Below are 16,519 nucleotides of genomic sequence, written 5' to 3'. Positions count from 1 at the left end.
GAAGAATGACACCAAAATACAATGCAAACAAAACAAATAAATTTACCTTACTAGCTCTAATTCAAAGTACTGAAGTTTTAATTATTGGCTGAATAAAATGGGTTTGGGTTCAAATACTAAATTCTATTTTCTTCTCTCACCCCTTCCCCCCAGTCTTCTTAATCTTTGTTCTTTGAAGAACCAGGATCACTTGTTAAAATTGACGGTTTCTAGTTTGGATTACAGCAGAGATGGGTTAGCAAGAGTCATCCTTTCTAAAATCCTGACAGCAGCTACTGATGTAAGTTTGATTCAACTTACGTTTTGTTGTTACCTGCCACTAGACATGTATTTTGTTATTCAAGGTGTATGACTTTATTTCTGAGCTATAATATATCAAGAAGGGTTTTTATTTGTGTATTCAGATACATGAAACTCCTAATCGTGTAGCTTTTGAATTTGCTGTGAATTTCATGCTGTATACCATATTTGTGCTTAATTTCTTAAGTCATTCAAACAGAGGTTTCTTTCATGTATGAGGGGGGTTAAAGTATTTAAATGCATAAACCAAGAGTAATCTTATTGTCGAAGTTAGTGGACATACTAAATCGATGGCGAAGACATTGTTTTCATGAGCAGAAATGTGTATTTCTAGCAGTAATAAATAGGTTAACCTTCCAGTGGTAGATACTGTTTTCATAATGATTTGAGGTTACTGGTGGAAATAAAACACAGACTTATGTAGACTTGAGAGAGGAGGCTGTTGAACTTTTAAGAAAAAGGAAATGATAATTAGTAAGTTGAAATGTAACTAGGAAAGAACTTCTGTTATTTCAGGGGGAGCTGTTCTTCTTTCACTTCAACAAGGAGGAATATATTCTAGAGTGGATTCAAGAGGGAATAAGGTAGATGCTAGCTTTAGATGTTTCAGGATATTCCTCTGACACAGCAAAGATGTGATTCTTACGGGTAAAGAGTGGAGTCTGAAAGTAATTAAGATAGTTGATGTTGAAGTAATGTCTCACTGAAATAAGAGAATAAAGCTCCTTACTGAATAATTTTAAAATAAACTTTCAATTAAATGATGACTTTGCCCTTTCTCCAAAGTTGTTTTATGCCTAGTCTGAGCAAGAAAACAGAAATTAATGGGTTGTGAGAACACATGCCTGTGTCTTGACTTCTAAACTCCTGTTAGATGACTGTCAGTTAAGAGCAATTTAGACCATGGAACTTCGTTTAGTTGTTTTTATTGTGATTTCATGTCTATGGGTACTGTCCTCTCCACCAATCCCCAGCTATTTTTACCTACTGAAAAGGAGCCATATGTGGGTGAGGAGCACTCCAGCTTTTCAGTTTCTTCCAAATGCAGCTGGTTAACAATTAGAAAAAAGTCCAGGCATGCTGCCACAGTCTCCTCAGTGAAGTGTACAGTTACACGAGTAATTTGAAGCATTTTATTATGAATTAGTGTTTCTTGATTCTGATAACTAAGGTATAAAGACTTAAAATCTATTTTGAGAGAGATACTTCCAGATGTTTTCAAGCATCCAGTACTACACCAGAAGCATTATGTAGGTAAGAATGGGTTGATCTCCTTCCAAGTGTTCTATAAAGACCTAGTTTTCTACTTTTTTTTCTCTTAGTGGGAACAGGGGGTGTGGAACCAAAACAGCATGTATTCAACTGATGCAGGTATCACTAGCTGCAAGCAGACTGTCTTGAGGTGAGATGCAGATACTGTCTGAACATACAGTTCCAAGCATATACAAAGCCAGAAAGCAGTTGATAGCTACTGCAGCTCTTAGTGACGATAACTAAAAATACATTTTCCACCCATTTGTAATTCAGTAGGTAGGTAGTAAACAATGCTTGTATTTCAGACATGAATAGGATAGACACTGCTGTCTGGCACCTTAGACATTAGGAAAGCTTGTAGAGCCCCCAGGTTTGCCTATTTCAGTTCTGGTCTGTTTGGCATTGTGGTAAGGATTGGAGATCGTGACCTGATTGCTAGCATTACCTTGACTGTTAATGCCAAACCTTGACAGATGTTGGAGAAAGCTTGGAGACATTCTACAGGCTCAAACTTAAGAACAGAGATTTTGGAGCTCAAAACTACGTAATCAGTTTTAAAATTAAAGATCTTTCTTGCCAGATACACTGATACTTTCTGACATCTGTGATGTTTTAAGGTCTCAGCCTACATTAGTAGCCTATGGCTACTGAATTCTAATGCTTCCGTTTCCCAGTCTCTCATTGATGCATGGATCTAGCAATATTGTCTAAGGAAAAAACACAGATTAACTGTCTATTTTTTGGCAGTGTCAACTGCTGAGCACTGACTTAATCTGTAAGTGAAAGTGTAACCTTTCTCATATGTGCACAGTATGGATCATTAGTTCTTAATATCAGTTATGTGTGCATTCAGGTATAGCAGGTCTTTAACCATAGCAATTTCCAGGCAAGTTGATAGCTGAGGTGTGTTGTGAATTAAATTCTACTGCTTAGAGTTCAGTGTTGCACTGAATGAGACTGTACCTTAATTTTTGTACACTGCAATACCTTAAGAATCCCTTCAATATTTTTTAAAGAAATTATTTATGATAACATTTCAGAAATATTAAAAAGTAAATCTTGTGTGTTCATCATAAATGTAATCTTACTATCAGAATACTAAAAAAGAAGGAAAAAAAATCACTGTTTGAACCTCTTAAATAGAGCCTGACTTCCTTTCTGAAACATATTGAACCCTGAGGGATGGATAAAACTATTTTAGGGTGTTTTGTTTCCTGAATATGTTGACTTGCTCAGAATTCTTGGCATTCATAGGGAAGTACTTTGTATATTTCATCTAAGAGGAAAATCACAAAGAGAATGGATTTTCTCAGCCAGCAGAAATGAGTCTACATTTGTGTCAACTACAGGTGATTTCATTCTTGGATAAAATATATTTACTTCCTTAAGAAATTATCCTGTTCTACCATGTGCCCAACACCATATGCTCTTATAGTGAAACTTGAACTGGTGGGGTTTTGAAGAGAAAATTTCACTGAGTACTACTTGACAAAAAGACAAAATATTGACATGTTGAAGAACCCTTTGGCAATGCTTGGTGTACACTATATTGCCAGTACCATCTCTCAGACAAAATGCTTGTCTTCAGTGTTTTCAGTGTATGTGCTCCCAATAGAAAATCAAAGAGTAAAAAGCTAATCCAAAGGATAAAAACTTGTGATTATTCTGGTATTAACACTATCCTTAGGGGTATAGTGGTATTTCTAACAACTGCAACTGGCAAAACTACAGGTGTCTTCCAGAATTAAAATATTCATGTGAGATGGAAATAGTTGTCAATTCCAAGAATATAAGATACCTGAAATAATACTGAACTGTTAAACTGAGAGATATTTGCATGGGTAGTTCCACTGACTGACGAGTAATTTGAAAGTACCTCTGTTTAGATGTTAGGGGAAGGTATCTGCCATTTTCTGTGATTTATGGTCTGGAGTTTTGAAACAGCAGCATTGTCAACAGCAAAAGAGAATTTACTCCTTTGTATATAGCAACCATGATAGGGAAGAAATTGAAACTTGGCATGGTTTATACCACTTACTGCTATGTCCCATAAGGAGGTATTTTTAAATATTACCATAACTGACATTCTTTCACCTTGGACAAGTTAATCCTAGGATTAAAAATAAACATGCAGTTCAGTTCAAATAAGGGACTTGTAAGGGGAAGGAAGGGCTTTTAAGGACCTCTGATGAGGACCTCCTAGGATGAGTGGAGCCTGTATAGTTAGACTCTGGTAGGGTTTGTATTAATTCTTAATACAGAAAGCAAAACATGATTTCGATTATATGTGCTGCCTTTGGCTGCTAAATTTTGTTTAAAGGCAATTAAAATGTGTGGAACTGGACATAATTTCTGTAAAGCTGTGTTTTGTAAGGGAGAATATAATCTCTAGTAAGGCTTCTTTCCTTCAGAAATTTTAATTCCCCGAGATGTTTATTAATTAAATACTTTATTTATTTCAAAAGCTGAAGATAATATTTTTCTTGGGTTAACTGAGGTTAGTCTCATACACCCTTCAAAGCTACCCAGAGCTGTGAAGCAGTTTTGTCAGCCATTTGCTGATGAGTGTTTGAACAAGGAAAAATAATTTCTGTAGCCAGCTTAACTTTAGGAGGGGAAAGTAGCATTTTGGGGTGACTGTATACAATGAAAACATTTACAGAGCAATATCCTTGCAGATCAGTGAAACAGAAGCATATCTTACCCTATTTCCACCTGTGGTTTGGTCATTCATTTGGTCATAATGACCATTCATTGGTCATTAAAGCAAATTAATACTGCCTCAGCTGCCTTTCTGCCAGTTCATGGTAGAAACAGCAGAGTAGCCAGTGTGTCCTCAAGTGCTGTAGTTCATGACCTAAAATTTTAATCTTCATAGGTGGCTAAGGGGTAGGCTTACCCTACACCTCCTGGCATCTGTGCTGAGCTGTATGTAATCGTCTGAATATAGTGACCTCTGACTTGCTTCTTCATAGCCTGCTGACCATAAATTAAAGAATTACAAGCATGTTGGCTGGCAAATTCAAAACGATTCCACAGTTTCAATGTAGTTCATGCATGAGGGAAAGAGGGGATTTTCTGTTTCCTCAGATATTCTCTGCACTGGTTTTCCTATCAGTTCTCATCAAAAGTAAAAACATTCCAGGATTTTGCTTCAGCTGGAAAAACAGTGCTGGGCTTCACCCTTTGATCTGGGAAATGCGTCTAGGTGATCTTGCTGCACAAAGGTTATGACCCTGCTTGAAGACTTCAGAATTGTCCTGCTGTTTTTCACACCTTTTAATTGTTCTTTTTCTTTCTGATGGTGGTAAGAGAACCAGAACTGTGCACAGTGTCCAAGATGGCAACATCCAGTGGATTTACCTAGTGACAATGCTGATGCATTTTGTCCTGTTTACTTCCAGTACTTTTCATTGCCACTGAACTTCTGTCTAACACTTCCACAGACCTAACTAATATTGGCCCCCAAGATCTTTTTGCTGGGTAGAAAGAGCTGGCTCAGAGTATATTGTGTGTCTGAAACTGTGATTATTTTTTTCACTTCAGCTCATTGATTCAAATTTATCTGCAGTGAAATTTACTTCCCATGTTATTTTCCCATCAGTTATGAGTTCCTTCTTATCTTTTCCTTCTCCAAACAGAAAGTAAAACTTGTTCTAATTCTGTACTAGCGATCTGGATAGATAATTCACATTCAGGAAGTATTTCAGGAAGTGAATATTGTTATCTTTTGTTCCCTGTATCACACTCAGTGTAGACAGCAGTAACAATGATTCTTCATAGACAAATGTTAACACTTGAACTACATAACAGTGAAATCTTATTTCATATTATTGTGTAATTCCGTAGGCTTAACATCTAAGTCAAGTGATCATTTTGGCATAATAGCTCTTGTTCTCATCTTTAATAAATAAATAAAATGTAAAAGTTGGTATGCCTTGTACATGGCATAGACACTAATGGCATGCAAGCCATTTCAAAATGGTTGTGCAGCCTAGGCCAGAGTTGTGAATCACTGTTCTACAGTCTTCTTGATATGTATGTTATGTCATTCCTTCTTCCCCTCCAAAAGGGGAGCCTCTGTATATTGAATAAATAGAAATGTGCACATGATATTTGACGTTAATGAGACAAGGTTTTTGAAATGAACTGTGCACATGCACATTTCCTACTTCGATTTTCTTTCAAGTCCTGTTTGCTAAATATTTCTGGAGGAAAATAAAAATCCAGAAGTTACTGTTAACTTAAGTAGTTCTCTTCAGCATGGACCAGTTCACCTATCTCTTGGAATACAGATATTCACATGCATGCCAACATATATAACTTATATTTTAATGTATAGAAAGCTTACTTGGTTACAGCTATCACAGCCTTAAAGATGTAGTACTGAAGACCTTAAGAAAGATTTGGTCACCTGATTTTGTCTCTTCTAGCTATGCTTGTCTAAGTATAGATAATACCTTCTGTACTAAGCATACGTTGTCAGGGTTGTTCAGTGCTTACTCCAGAACTCTGTAAATTCTTGTTGATTACGCATGTATGCTTCTATTTTCTATGTATTTTTTCCTAATAGAAAATGGTGTTAATCAGTTTATGCTGTTCATTCAGAAAATTTCAGCAGTACAGAAACTGACAGGGTACTTACTACTTTCTGCTGTCACTTGGAGAAACTCAGTAGTAAACTAAGTGCTGGGAAACTCATTACAGAAAATCACACTTTTCTATTTAGGTTTACTGAGAAGCTTTGAGGATCAGTTACTTTTTGGAAACAATTTAAGATTTATTAAAATTAATTCCCCAGAGGTTCTAATATTTGCTTGTTAAAGTTTTTGCAAAACATAACATACATGAAACTATGTGCAATTGCACTGGCCATTTACAAGATGTTTTTCCTACTAATTGTGATGACTTTGTGTGATGCTGTCACAGTGACTAATTGATAAGGACTTTCCAAGGGGACTTGCAGTGACCAGATTACTTGTGATCTTAGACTCAGGTTTCCCATTTGATAAGATAGAAACAGCTTTCTAATAGACTATAGTTTTAATACATAAGGTATGCATCACAGCTACTTGCTGTAAAATATGGTAGTTGAAATGTATTTTTAAAAATGAGAAATCATTAACTACATTAGCTATTTTTCATCGATTCAAAAAAGCATTTTTCTTTTGCAGAGCTGCAGGTTGTATGCAACAAAACACTTAAGAGTATTATTGAGAGCCAATGTAGAGTTCTTCAGCAACTGGGGTATTGAGTTACTGGTGACCCAGTTACATGATAAAAATAAAACTATTTCTTCTGAGGCACTTGATATTCTAGATGAAGCATGTGAAGACAAGGTGAGCATCCTTTTCATTTTTAACCTCTTTTTAGTATGCTACTCTGGAAACTCTACCCCGCCCCCTTCCCCAGTAGCAAAGTAAAAGTATGCAGGACTGCTGATGGTTTCCTTTCTTGATGGTCTTCATAATAGTTTATAGACCCCTTTGCTGAAAATACTGCAGTATTAATAACAAGAAAAAGTAGACTTCTGGATTGTGCCTACTTTTAAGTATGAATTCAGACTAATTCAACTATTTAGATCATTATACTTTTTGTGAAATAATATATATTTAATGACAGAAGGTACCTCAAGTGGATAATATTAGGATGAGGTTAGTGCTGTTTGATACTTCCTTTTGTGAAAAACTTGCTACTTCATTGCTGGCAGATTGTCATAATTACAGTTTTCAGAATTATATAGTGCTCAGATTCTCCTTACACATTTTTAATTATTTTAGGCCAATCTTCACGCCCTTATCCAAATGAAACCAGCTCTTTCTCATCTTGGAGACAAGGGTTTGCTTCTACTCCTAAGGTAAATGTTGAGTATGCTGTTTGCCTTTACAGTGTGGAAATAAATGTTTGTTTTTATTCAAATTATGTGAACTGTTTTAAGTGGAGTGCTAACTGTCTGATGCTACTTTACAGATTTCTGTCCATCCCAAAGGGATTTTCGTATCTAAATGAAAGAGGTTATGTAACAAAGCAAATGGAAAAGTGGCAAAAGGTAATGTAGGGAATAAAAAGTGTGCTTAATACTAGGATGAAGAGTGTAAATATGCAGGTTTAGAAGGTCAAAGATTCTTAAAAAATTTTCATATTCATATATGTGTATTTCTAATTTATTGCCTCAGTGAATTAATGATTTTGCTGGAAAAATTTGACAGGGACTTAGAATACCATAGCTCCTCTGTACATGTGTGCTTTTGATTTACCCCAGGCCTTTCATGCAATTTTGATCTTTCAGCAAATATTTCAGGAGTGCATTGGCTTTCTAAAATAGGTTGTTGTGTAAGGTCCTATCTAGAGAAGTGTGTAAAGGAATACTACTTTTCAAGATACCTGTTACCTCTGGTTGTTGCTAATTATAGTTAAATGTAGAGCTCATGAAGATAGAATTAGCTTATGCTTTTAGGAAGTAAATAGGAACACAAGACCATTAAGAAAAGTGCATCATTGTCATGACTGGAATGAAATTCTTCATATATTACTTTGCTTTCATAGTTTGTTTTAAGTGCTTGGTCTCATTCCTCTTGGCAGGTTTTTTAACTAATTTATAAGCTTTCACTTCTCTAGGAATACTGAAATGCATGGTGGTCTGAGCTATTTGGGTGAAAGTCAGATGTGAAGTATTTCCTTTTTTCCTTCCTTTTTTACAAATTCACTGAAATAATCACAGAAGGAGTCATTGACTCTGCAAATTCATTGTGTGTGTGAAGTGCAGTAATTTTGTTGAGCTCCACTGTGAGATTATAAAGATATTTCAGCCTTCCTTAAGGAGCATTTAATTTACTCTTTCCTTATAAAGTACCATACTATAAAAACATAAACCACTAAATGTATCATGTCAATCCTTGTCTGCCTTCTTTTAGGAATATAACTTAAAGTATGTTGAATTGATTGAAGAACAACTTAATGAAGCACTTACAACATACCGCAAACCTGTTGATGGTGATAACTATGTTCGTCGAAGCAACCAAAGGTATATTTGGGAAAATGCGTCTTTAGGTGTAAACTGGTGGGACTGATCAAGAGAGCTTTAAACTAGAAACTTTGGAGGAAGGGGTATCAACAGGATTGTGGTAGGTTAGCCAAGGGTTGGCATGACATCACCTGAGGGTGGCAATGCTAGTGGGAACATTCACACCACTCCTGGGAGCACAGAGGCCTCAGTAGCATATCCGAAATGCTTGTACACCATCGCACTCACTGTGAGAGACAGGATGAACTGGAAGCATTGGTCAATTCCCAGAGCTATGATATCATTGGGATTGGCCAGACTTGATGGGATGAGTCCCACAGTTGGAGTACTGGGATGGAGGGCTGCAGGCTGTTTGGGAGGGATAGGCAGGGCAGTTGAGGTGGAGGTGTTGCTCTGTATGTAAGGGAGAAGTTTGATTCTACAGCCCTTACAGTTAGTGAAGATGTGGTTGAGAGCTTCTGGGTGAGGGTTAGTGGGATGGAAAACAAAGGAGATGTTGTAGTTGGTGTCTGCTACTGATCACTCAGCCAGGATGTTAGCACAGATGAGTTATTCTGTAGATAATCATGAGAAATTTCTGGATTGGTAGCCTTTGTGCTTGTGGGAGACTTCAACTTTCTGGACATCAACTAGGAACACCATACTGCTGTAACAAGCAGATCTTGGAAATTCCTGGAAGTTTTCAGGAGGTAAATCCTTGTCACAAGTACTCAGTGAGCCAACTAGGAAAGATGCCCTCCTAGACTTGCTATTTGTAAATAGAGAATGACTTGTCGGAGATGTGATTGTAGGTGCCTGTCTTAGTCACAGTGATAATGAATTTGAATTTAAAATTTTCAGTGTAGTGAAAGACAATGGAGTTGCTACCCTGGAGAGCAAATAGAGAGAAAATCTGGGGAGCTGTTTAGCAGAGTACCCTGGGAATCTGCTTCTGAGGGCTTGGGACTCCATGAGTACTGGTCAGTTTTTAAGAACCACTTTTTAAAAGCACAGGAGCAGACAATCCCATTGTGTCATAAGTCAGGCAAAGGGGCAGAAGACCAGCTTGGCTGAACAAGGATCTGCTTTTGGAGCTCAAGAGGTAGAACAAATTGTGTGATCTCTGGAAGCAAGGTCAGGCTTCACAGGAAGATTGTAGACCTGTGGTTCATTTATGCAGGGAGAAGACATGAAAGGCCAAAGCTCAATTAGAGTTAAAACTGGCCAGTGTGTGTCAGATAAAAAAGAAGGGCTTTGAATATGTTAATAGCAAGAGGAGGTCTAAATAAAACATTGGACCGATATTTGTTGAAGATGGTCACTTGAGTAATAGGGATGAAGAAGAAGCAGAGGCATTAAATGCTTTTTTTTGGTCTCAGTTTTAATAATACTGATAGACCTTGGGCTACCCAGAGCCCTGCATCAGAGGACCACAAGTGTGGGAACACTGACTTTGCATTTGTGAACACTGAAATTTTAAGGGACCAGCTATATCAGCTGAATGTTCACAAATCCATGGGGCCTGATGGGATTCATTCCAGAATACTGAAGGAGCTAGTAGATGACATTTGGAGGCTGGGGAGGCTGGAAACTGGAAGCTAGCCAGTGTTATTCTGATTTACAAGAAGGGGATGAGGGAAGACCCAGGAGATACAGACCTGTTAGTTTAACCTCAGCTACTGGAAAAATTACAGAGATTGTACCGGGTACTTTTGAAAGGTATTTAAAGAGTAATGCAATCATCAGGCACAGTCAACATGGGTTCACAAAGGGAAAGTGCTGCTGAAGTAATTTCATATCCTTCTATGACAGTGTCACGCACCTAGTGGATGAAGTGGTGGATGTCATTTTTCTGAATTTTAGTAAGGCTTTTGATAACTGTCTCTCACCACATCCTTCTGATCAAGTTGTCCAGCTGTGGGATGAGTGGGTTCAGTGTGTGCTGGGTGAAGAACTGGCTGAAGGTCAGGGCTCAAAGTGTTGTGGTGAATGGGGCTACATCTGGCTGATGACCAGTCACCAGAGGTGTTCCTCAGGGCTCAATTCCAAGGCCAGTTCTGTTCAATGTATTTATCAACGATCTGGATGCAGGAGTTGAGTGCACCATTAGCAAGTTTGCTGATGATCCAAACTGGGAGGTGCTGTTGACTCTTTTGAGGGACAAGAAGCCTTGCAGAAGGATCTAGATAGATCGGAGCATTGGGCAGTGATTAATGGGATGAAATTTAACAAGTCTAAATGCTGGACTCTGCACCTGGGATGGAATAATGTATAAACTGGGAGAGGAGTGGCTGGAGAGCAGCCCTGCAGAAAGGGATTGCTAGTCAACAGCAGGCTCAGTGTGAGTCAGCAGTGTGCCCTGGCAGCCAAGAGGGCAAACCACATCCTGGAGTGCATCACACTCAGCGTGACCAGCCGATCAAGAGAGGTGATGTGCTGTATTCAGTGTTGGTGTGGCCTCACCTTGAGTTCTGGGCCCCACAATTTATGAAGGATGTTAATGGACTTAAATGAGTCCAGAGAAGGGCAACAAAGCTGGTGAAAATGATGGAAAGCATGTCCTATGAGGAGCAGCTGAAGACTCTGAACTACTTTGGAGAAAAGAAGGCTGAGGGGCAACTTCATTGCTCTCTACAGCTTCCTGGGGAAGTGGAGAGGGAGATGCTGATCTCTTCTCCCTGGAATTGAGTGATAGGACACAGGGGAATGAATCAAAGCTGCTTCAGGGGAGGTTCAGACTAAGTATTAGGAAACAATTATTTACCAAAGGGTGGTCAAACACTGGAAGGGGCTTTCTAGAGAGATGATCCATGGCCCAAGCCTGTCAGTGTTCAAAAGACATTTGAACAATGCCCTTAGTAACAGTCTTAATTTTTGGTCAGCCCTGAGTTGGTCGGGCAGTTGGACTAGATGATCACTGTAGGTCCCTTCCAACTGAAATATTCTATTCTGTCCTAAATTCCACAAAAGAATCCTTCATATAAAAAAACCTCAAAAATAACTCATTGCATTACACTGTAATTTATTTTAAAAGAATATTTCAGAATCTCTGGGAAAGCATATGATTTCTTTTCTGCCAGATTACAGCGACCACATGTCTACCTGCCAGTTCATCTTTATGGCCAACTGGTGCACCATAAAACAGGCTGTCATTTATTGGAGTCTCAGGTGAGGATAATAATTGTTTATAACTAGAAAGATTTTAGAGTACTGTAACCCTTTTAAAATACATTTTAAAAGAGAAAACATTTAAACCGTCATTGCAAAATAAGTTGATAATGGAAGTCTTAAGTTATATGGGACCAAAAAGTTTTGAAGACAGTCTTTGCCATCTAGTCTCATGTAAAATTCCTTCCTGATATGGAAATAACAGAGAAATACCTTGCAACATTTTTCTTAAAATAGCTAGCAAAATCTTAAGATGGAAAGCAACTTGCCAAGAGAAGTATTTTTTCAACCTGTGACTGAATTATATATTGATAAGTAAAACTGAGCCTGTCCTTTTGTACGTACAAAACCATGGCGATCAGGGAATAAAATCTTCCTTCTAATAATCCTGAAAAGCTAAGAAAACAAACCCTAAGCCAGTAAGCCAGGTCATAGTTGCTTAAATGAATTCACTTTTAATGTGGGTTTGCAAGATGATGTAATGAATTCAATATGGTAGTTGAAGAGAAAGTTATATATTACAGTGTGTTAGTCTGATTATCTTTATAAAATCTGAATCAACTTGATGTGGTCAGTGGTTACATGAAAACTTTCTGCTTGCATTCCACTGCTGTTAATTTATGCATATTATTCCAGAACTATCACTGTTCATTTTAGGGTGTACACTTTAAATTAGTGCTTTGTCTTTTATTAAAAATGTAAGAGAACCTGTCTGAGGTTGTCTTTTCACCTTCAACTGAGGCTTTGTTTTTTTCTTCTGTTTTTCTCCTTCAGAGTATTGTTACAGATCTAAGTTACACTGTTCGTTCCCCAATGCTGGATAAGTGGGAAGGAATTAAGCAGCTGAAAGCAGCCCTTTGGGCCTTGGTTAGTAATAGATTTACAAACTTTCTGCAGTTGTTTGAGTTATGTTATGACTCTTGATTCTGAAATAACTAAGCAAAATCCCATAAAATTATTAATCAGGGGTTTTGTCGTAAAATGTGTGTAATTTTTTCAAGTTGATGTTCTGTACCTTAACTGGACTTTCAGTTGAAAATGGTTACTGCACCCAAATCTCTGATTTGAGAAGATGTGGCTTGAAACTGTACTACCAACAAACAAAAATGTTGAAAACTTCACACTGATAGTGCTGCAGATCACACCAGAATCAAAACTTACTTGGCAAACTTTTATTCCAGGGCAATATTGGATCATCAAATTGGGGTCTGAACTTGCTACAGGAGGAGAATGTAATTCCTGACATAATGGCACTTGCCCAACATTGTGAGGTTCTCTCTGTTAGAGGGTATGTGTATCTGATTTATACATAAAATTTACAGATAGTAGTTGCCATAGGTTTTCAAATAGCCTTATCTAATTTACATTAACATAGTTTTGCACTTGGAAATCAGTTATTAAATACTACTAGTGACTGAGTTATCAGTCTGTCCTATACAGTGGCAAAATTATATAGGAAGTCTGAAAGAACATGCAGTAAGCAAATGAAACCTATGAAAATATATACTACTTTTCCCCTTTTTTAAAAAACAATTGAGATATTTGCTACTTATCTGTTGGAAGCAATTTGTTATTCCATCATTTTTATTCAATATATTTTTTTAAATTTAGAAAAATGTAACTTGGTCTTTTGCCTAATACTACTACTGCATTAATGTTTGTCCTTTTATCTTTTTTTAAAAAGTAATTTTCTGTTTTATGTAATTAGTTTTTATTTTTACATAGCATATTTTTCTCATTTCTCAAGCTTCCATTGATTTACAAATAAAAATTAACAAAAAGCTACTTGGCAGTTTTGAAACTGTTTCCTTTCATAAGATAAATAAGTTTAGTTAAATTAGACGCTATTATTGTTGCTCTTTTTTTTATATATAATTAAATACAGAACCTGTGTCTACGTGCTTGGTCTAATAGCCAAAACTAAACAAGGATGTGACATTTTGAAGCATCACAACTGGGATGCAGTGAGACACAGTCGTAGACAGCCTTGGCCAGTGGTCCCTGATGACATGGAGCAGCTCTGCAATGAACTTTCTTCTATACCCAGCACTCTTAGCTTGAACTCTGAGTCCACTAGTTCTAGGCATAACAGTGAAAGTGAATCTGCTCCTTCAAGTAAGTAACAACAAAACAAAAAACCCACCACAAAACAGCATTTTGGTGTTCTTACCAACTTTTTGGCAGGATATAGTACAGGCAAATTATGTCAAGGTGTTATTGCAGGAAATAAGAGTGCAAGCAAGGGGACAGTTACATGCATTCAGAGAGATGTAGACAAGTGAGAGGACAGAGAAGAGTGTCTTAGCTTTACATTTGGTGTAGGAGTAAGAAAGTTTAACATCAGGGTAAGTTACTAATTTTTATGTCAAGTCATGGCAGCTTGCTGTAATACCTTGCAGAAATCTCCATGCTTGGGTATAAAGATACATTTACTTGGTTGTTCTCAAAGGAATATTCTAGAATATAAATACATATATTCTGTGTGTATACACACACACACACACAGAGTATTGCTGTATTTAAATTCTTGTATATTATGAGCATCTAATACATTTTAATTTTGCTATGGTTATTTGGAATTTAAATCTGGAAATACACAATATTTAGGTATCATGGAAAGAGAGTGTTAGTTGTAATCCTAGTATATGGATATTTGCACTAAAATAAGGTAGTGTGGCTTTTCTTTTGAAGCAGTGATACCTTCAGCTCAGGTACTCTTCAAGGTACTTAATTTACACTACTAGTTGTCAAGAAAAAAAAAATCTTTAATTAAAGTTGCAGTAAATTGCATAGTGTCCTACTTCTGACTTCTATATAATTGTTTACTTTTTTGCAACATAGTTTATACACTGTAAAGAAATGTCCATTTTCAGTGACAGTGTCTCATATAATTTCAGGCATGTTCATCATGGAGGATGACCGTTTTGGTAGTACTTCGACTAGTACGTTCTTCCTAAATATTACTGAGGATTCAGAACAAATATTTTATGACAGACCTGGGCCTTCAAAGGATAAAGACCGTAGTCCCTTTCCTTTCTTTTCCTCTAGTAGACTTGTGAAAAATCGTTTTCTAAACTCTCTTACTCTGCCTAATAAAAAACATAGAAGTAGCAGTGATCCAAAAGGAGGAAAGCTGACATCATCTGACAGTAAATCAGGTCTGAGACGAAATCGTACAGTAACAGAACCTTCCAGTAGCATGGACTTTCCTGCTGTGGAAGAATTCAACCCTGTTTTCAGAGTTCCTAAAATCCAGACTTTACGATTAGAAACTTCTTTTGTTGGAAGTAAGCACATAGAAGATACAGATAGTACCCCAAGTATTGGAGAAAATGATCTGAAGCTGCCAAAAGGTCTTGGAAATGAAATTCACCGGGAAAACACAAGCAGAGAAAGGCTAATAGGAGATTGTACTACACAAACACATTTCAAGAGTCGTAGCTTAAGTTTTAACACAGATACCACAACAAGTGGTATAAGCTCAATGAGCTCTAGCCCTTCAAGGGAGACCGTAGGTGTGGACACTACAAATGTAGATACTGACTGTGGAAGTTTGAGTACTGTGGTAAGCACAAAAACAGTCAAACCAAGTCACTGTTCAACACCACAGTCTAACCACCTGCCTCTCTCAAAATCCAACTCTGTATCCCTGGTACCGCCAGGGTCCTCTCATACACTTCCCCGAAGAGCCCAGTCTCTTAAAGCTCCTTCTCTTGCTATGATAAAAAGTCTCGCTGACTATAATTTTAGCTACACAAGTTCTCGAGATGCCTTTGGCTATGCTACACTAAAACGCTTACAACAGCAGAGGATGCATCCTTCACTGTCTCACTCAGAAGCCCTAGCATCTCCAGCAAAGGATGTGCTGTTTACTGACACTATCACCATGAAGTCTGGCAGCCTGGATTCTCGGCTAACCCCAAGCCGGTAAGAGATTATTATGTGCTCATTTCTTACTTCAAAACTGTAAGAACAATTAAATAAGAAAAGTATTTTTTCCAACTTCACCTAAAAGTGACAGTTGTTGCAGGATGATTCATAGTGTCAATGAAAGCAGTATCAATATTAGGAGAATAAAATAATAGGATGAGAATTCTCAACTTTCTCGGTACTGTCAGGGAAGTGCAGCTTTGATAGCTGTGCTCAGTGCCTTTAATGTTGCTAGGGACAAAGGGAAATGCTTCCTTTTATCACATTTGCTTCTTGTTTCACCTTTTTAGTATTTAAACGGAATACACTGCTAACATTACTGAAGTTGCAATCACACCCAATTGCCTATGTAGTCAGAACTATATTTCAGAAGATGATTTTCTTTATGTCACTTGCTGAGGTTTTAGGTCAGGGATTAAGTATAGCCAGTATGCTGTATTTGTGTTCACTGTGGCATTGAGGACAGTGATGAGGTACTGATACCACTGATAGGAATGTAAGTTTGGCTTCTTTGATACAACAAAAATTTTACTCATAGCGTTTATTTTTAGGTGGCAGAGTCACCTCTTTATTTTTGAGTAATATTAGATGTTCTGAAGACTAATTGGATAGTTATTTAAGGTATCTGGCTCATGACATTGACACTGTTCCCAGCAGCTACAATGTTTAACAGCTTTCTCCCAAAAGCTCTACTACTTAGCTTTTCCTTTCAAGTCATCTTTAGCTAGTGCACTGGATTTTCTCATTACTATTGAAAGGGAAAAGATACTTTCTATTTCTGTTCTTACCTAAATACCCCCTCTCAGGTGAGAGAAAGGGGAGAAGCTACCAGTACATTAGTCATCTGCTTACTGCACAGAACAG

General features: G+C 37.4%; 1 protein-coding gene across 1 annotated transcript in view; it reads left to right on the top strand.

Moving 5' to 3' along the window:
• RICTOR (RPTOR independent companion of MTOR complex 2) overlaps positions 1 to 16,519 on the top strand; it is a 101,151-nt gene that overhangs the window by 68,723 nt on the left and 15,909 nt on the right. The window contains exons 21-30 of the mRNA XM_026865377.1: positions 154 to 280; positions 6,729 to 6,893; positions 7,335 to 7,411; positions 7,525 to 7,603; positions 8,469 to 8,578; positions 11,638 to 11,725; positions 12,500 to 12,592; positions 12,907 to 13,013; positions 13,611 to 13,840; positions 14,623 to 15,652. Of these exons, the coding sequence (XP_026721178.1) occupies positions 154 to 280; positions 6,729 to 6,893; positions 7,335 to 7,411; positions 7,525 to 7,603; positions 8,469 to 8,578; positions 11,638 to 11,725; positions 12,500 to 12,592; positions 12,907 to 13,013; positions 13,611 to 13,840; positions 14,623 to 15,652 (2,106 nt within the window). The remainder of the gene's footprint in view (positions 1 to 153; positions 281 to 6,728; positions 6,894 to 7,334; positions 7,412 to 7,524; positions 7,604 to 8,468; positions 8,579 to 11,637; positions 11,726 to 12,499; positions 12,593 to 12,906; positions 13,014 to 13,610; positions 13,841 to 14,622; positions 15,653 to 16,519) is intronic.

Source organism: Athene cunicularia (genome assembly GCF_003259725.1).
Source record: "Athene cunicularia isolate RWA chromosome Z unlocalized genomic scaffold, athCun1 chrZ_part1, whole genome shotgun sequence".
Lineage (NCBI taxonomy): Eukaryota > Metazoa > Chordata > Aves > Strigiformes > Strigidae > Athene > Athene cunicularia.
Note: the sequence above shows the minus strand (reverse complement) of the source record. Positions and strands in the feature narration are given on the sequence as shown.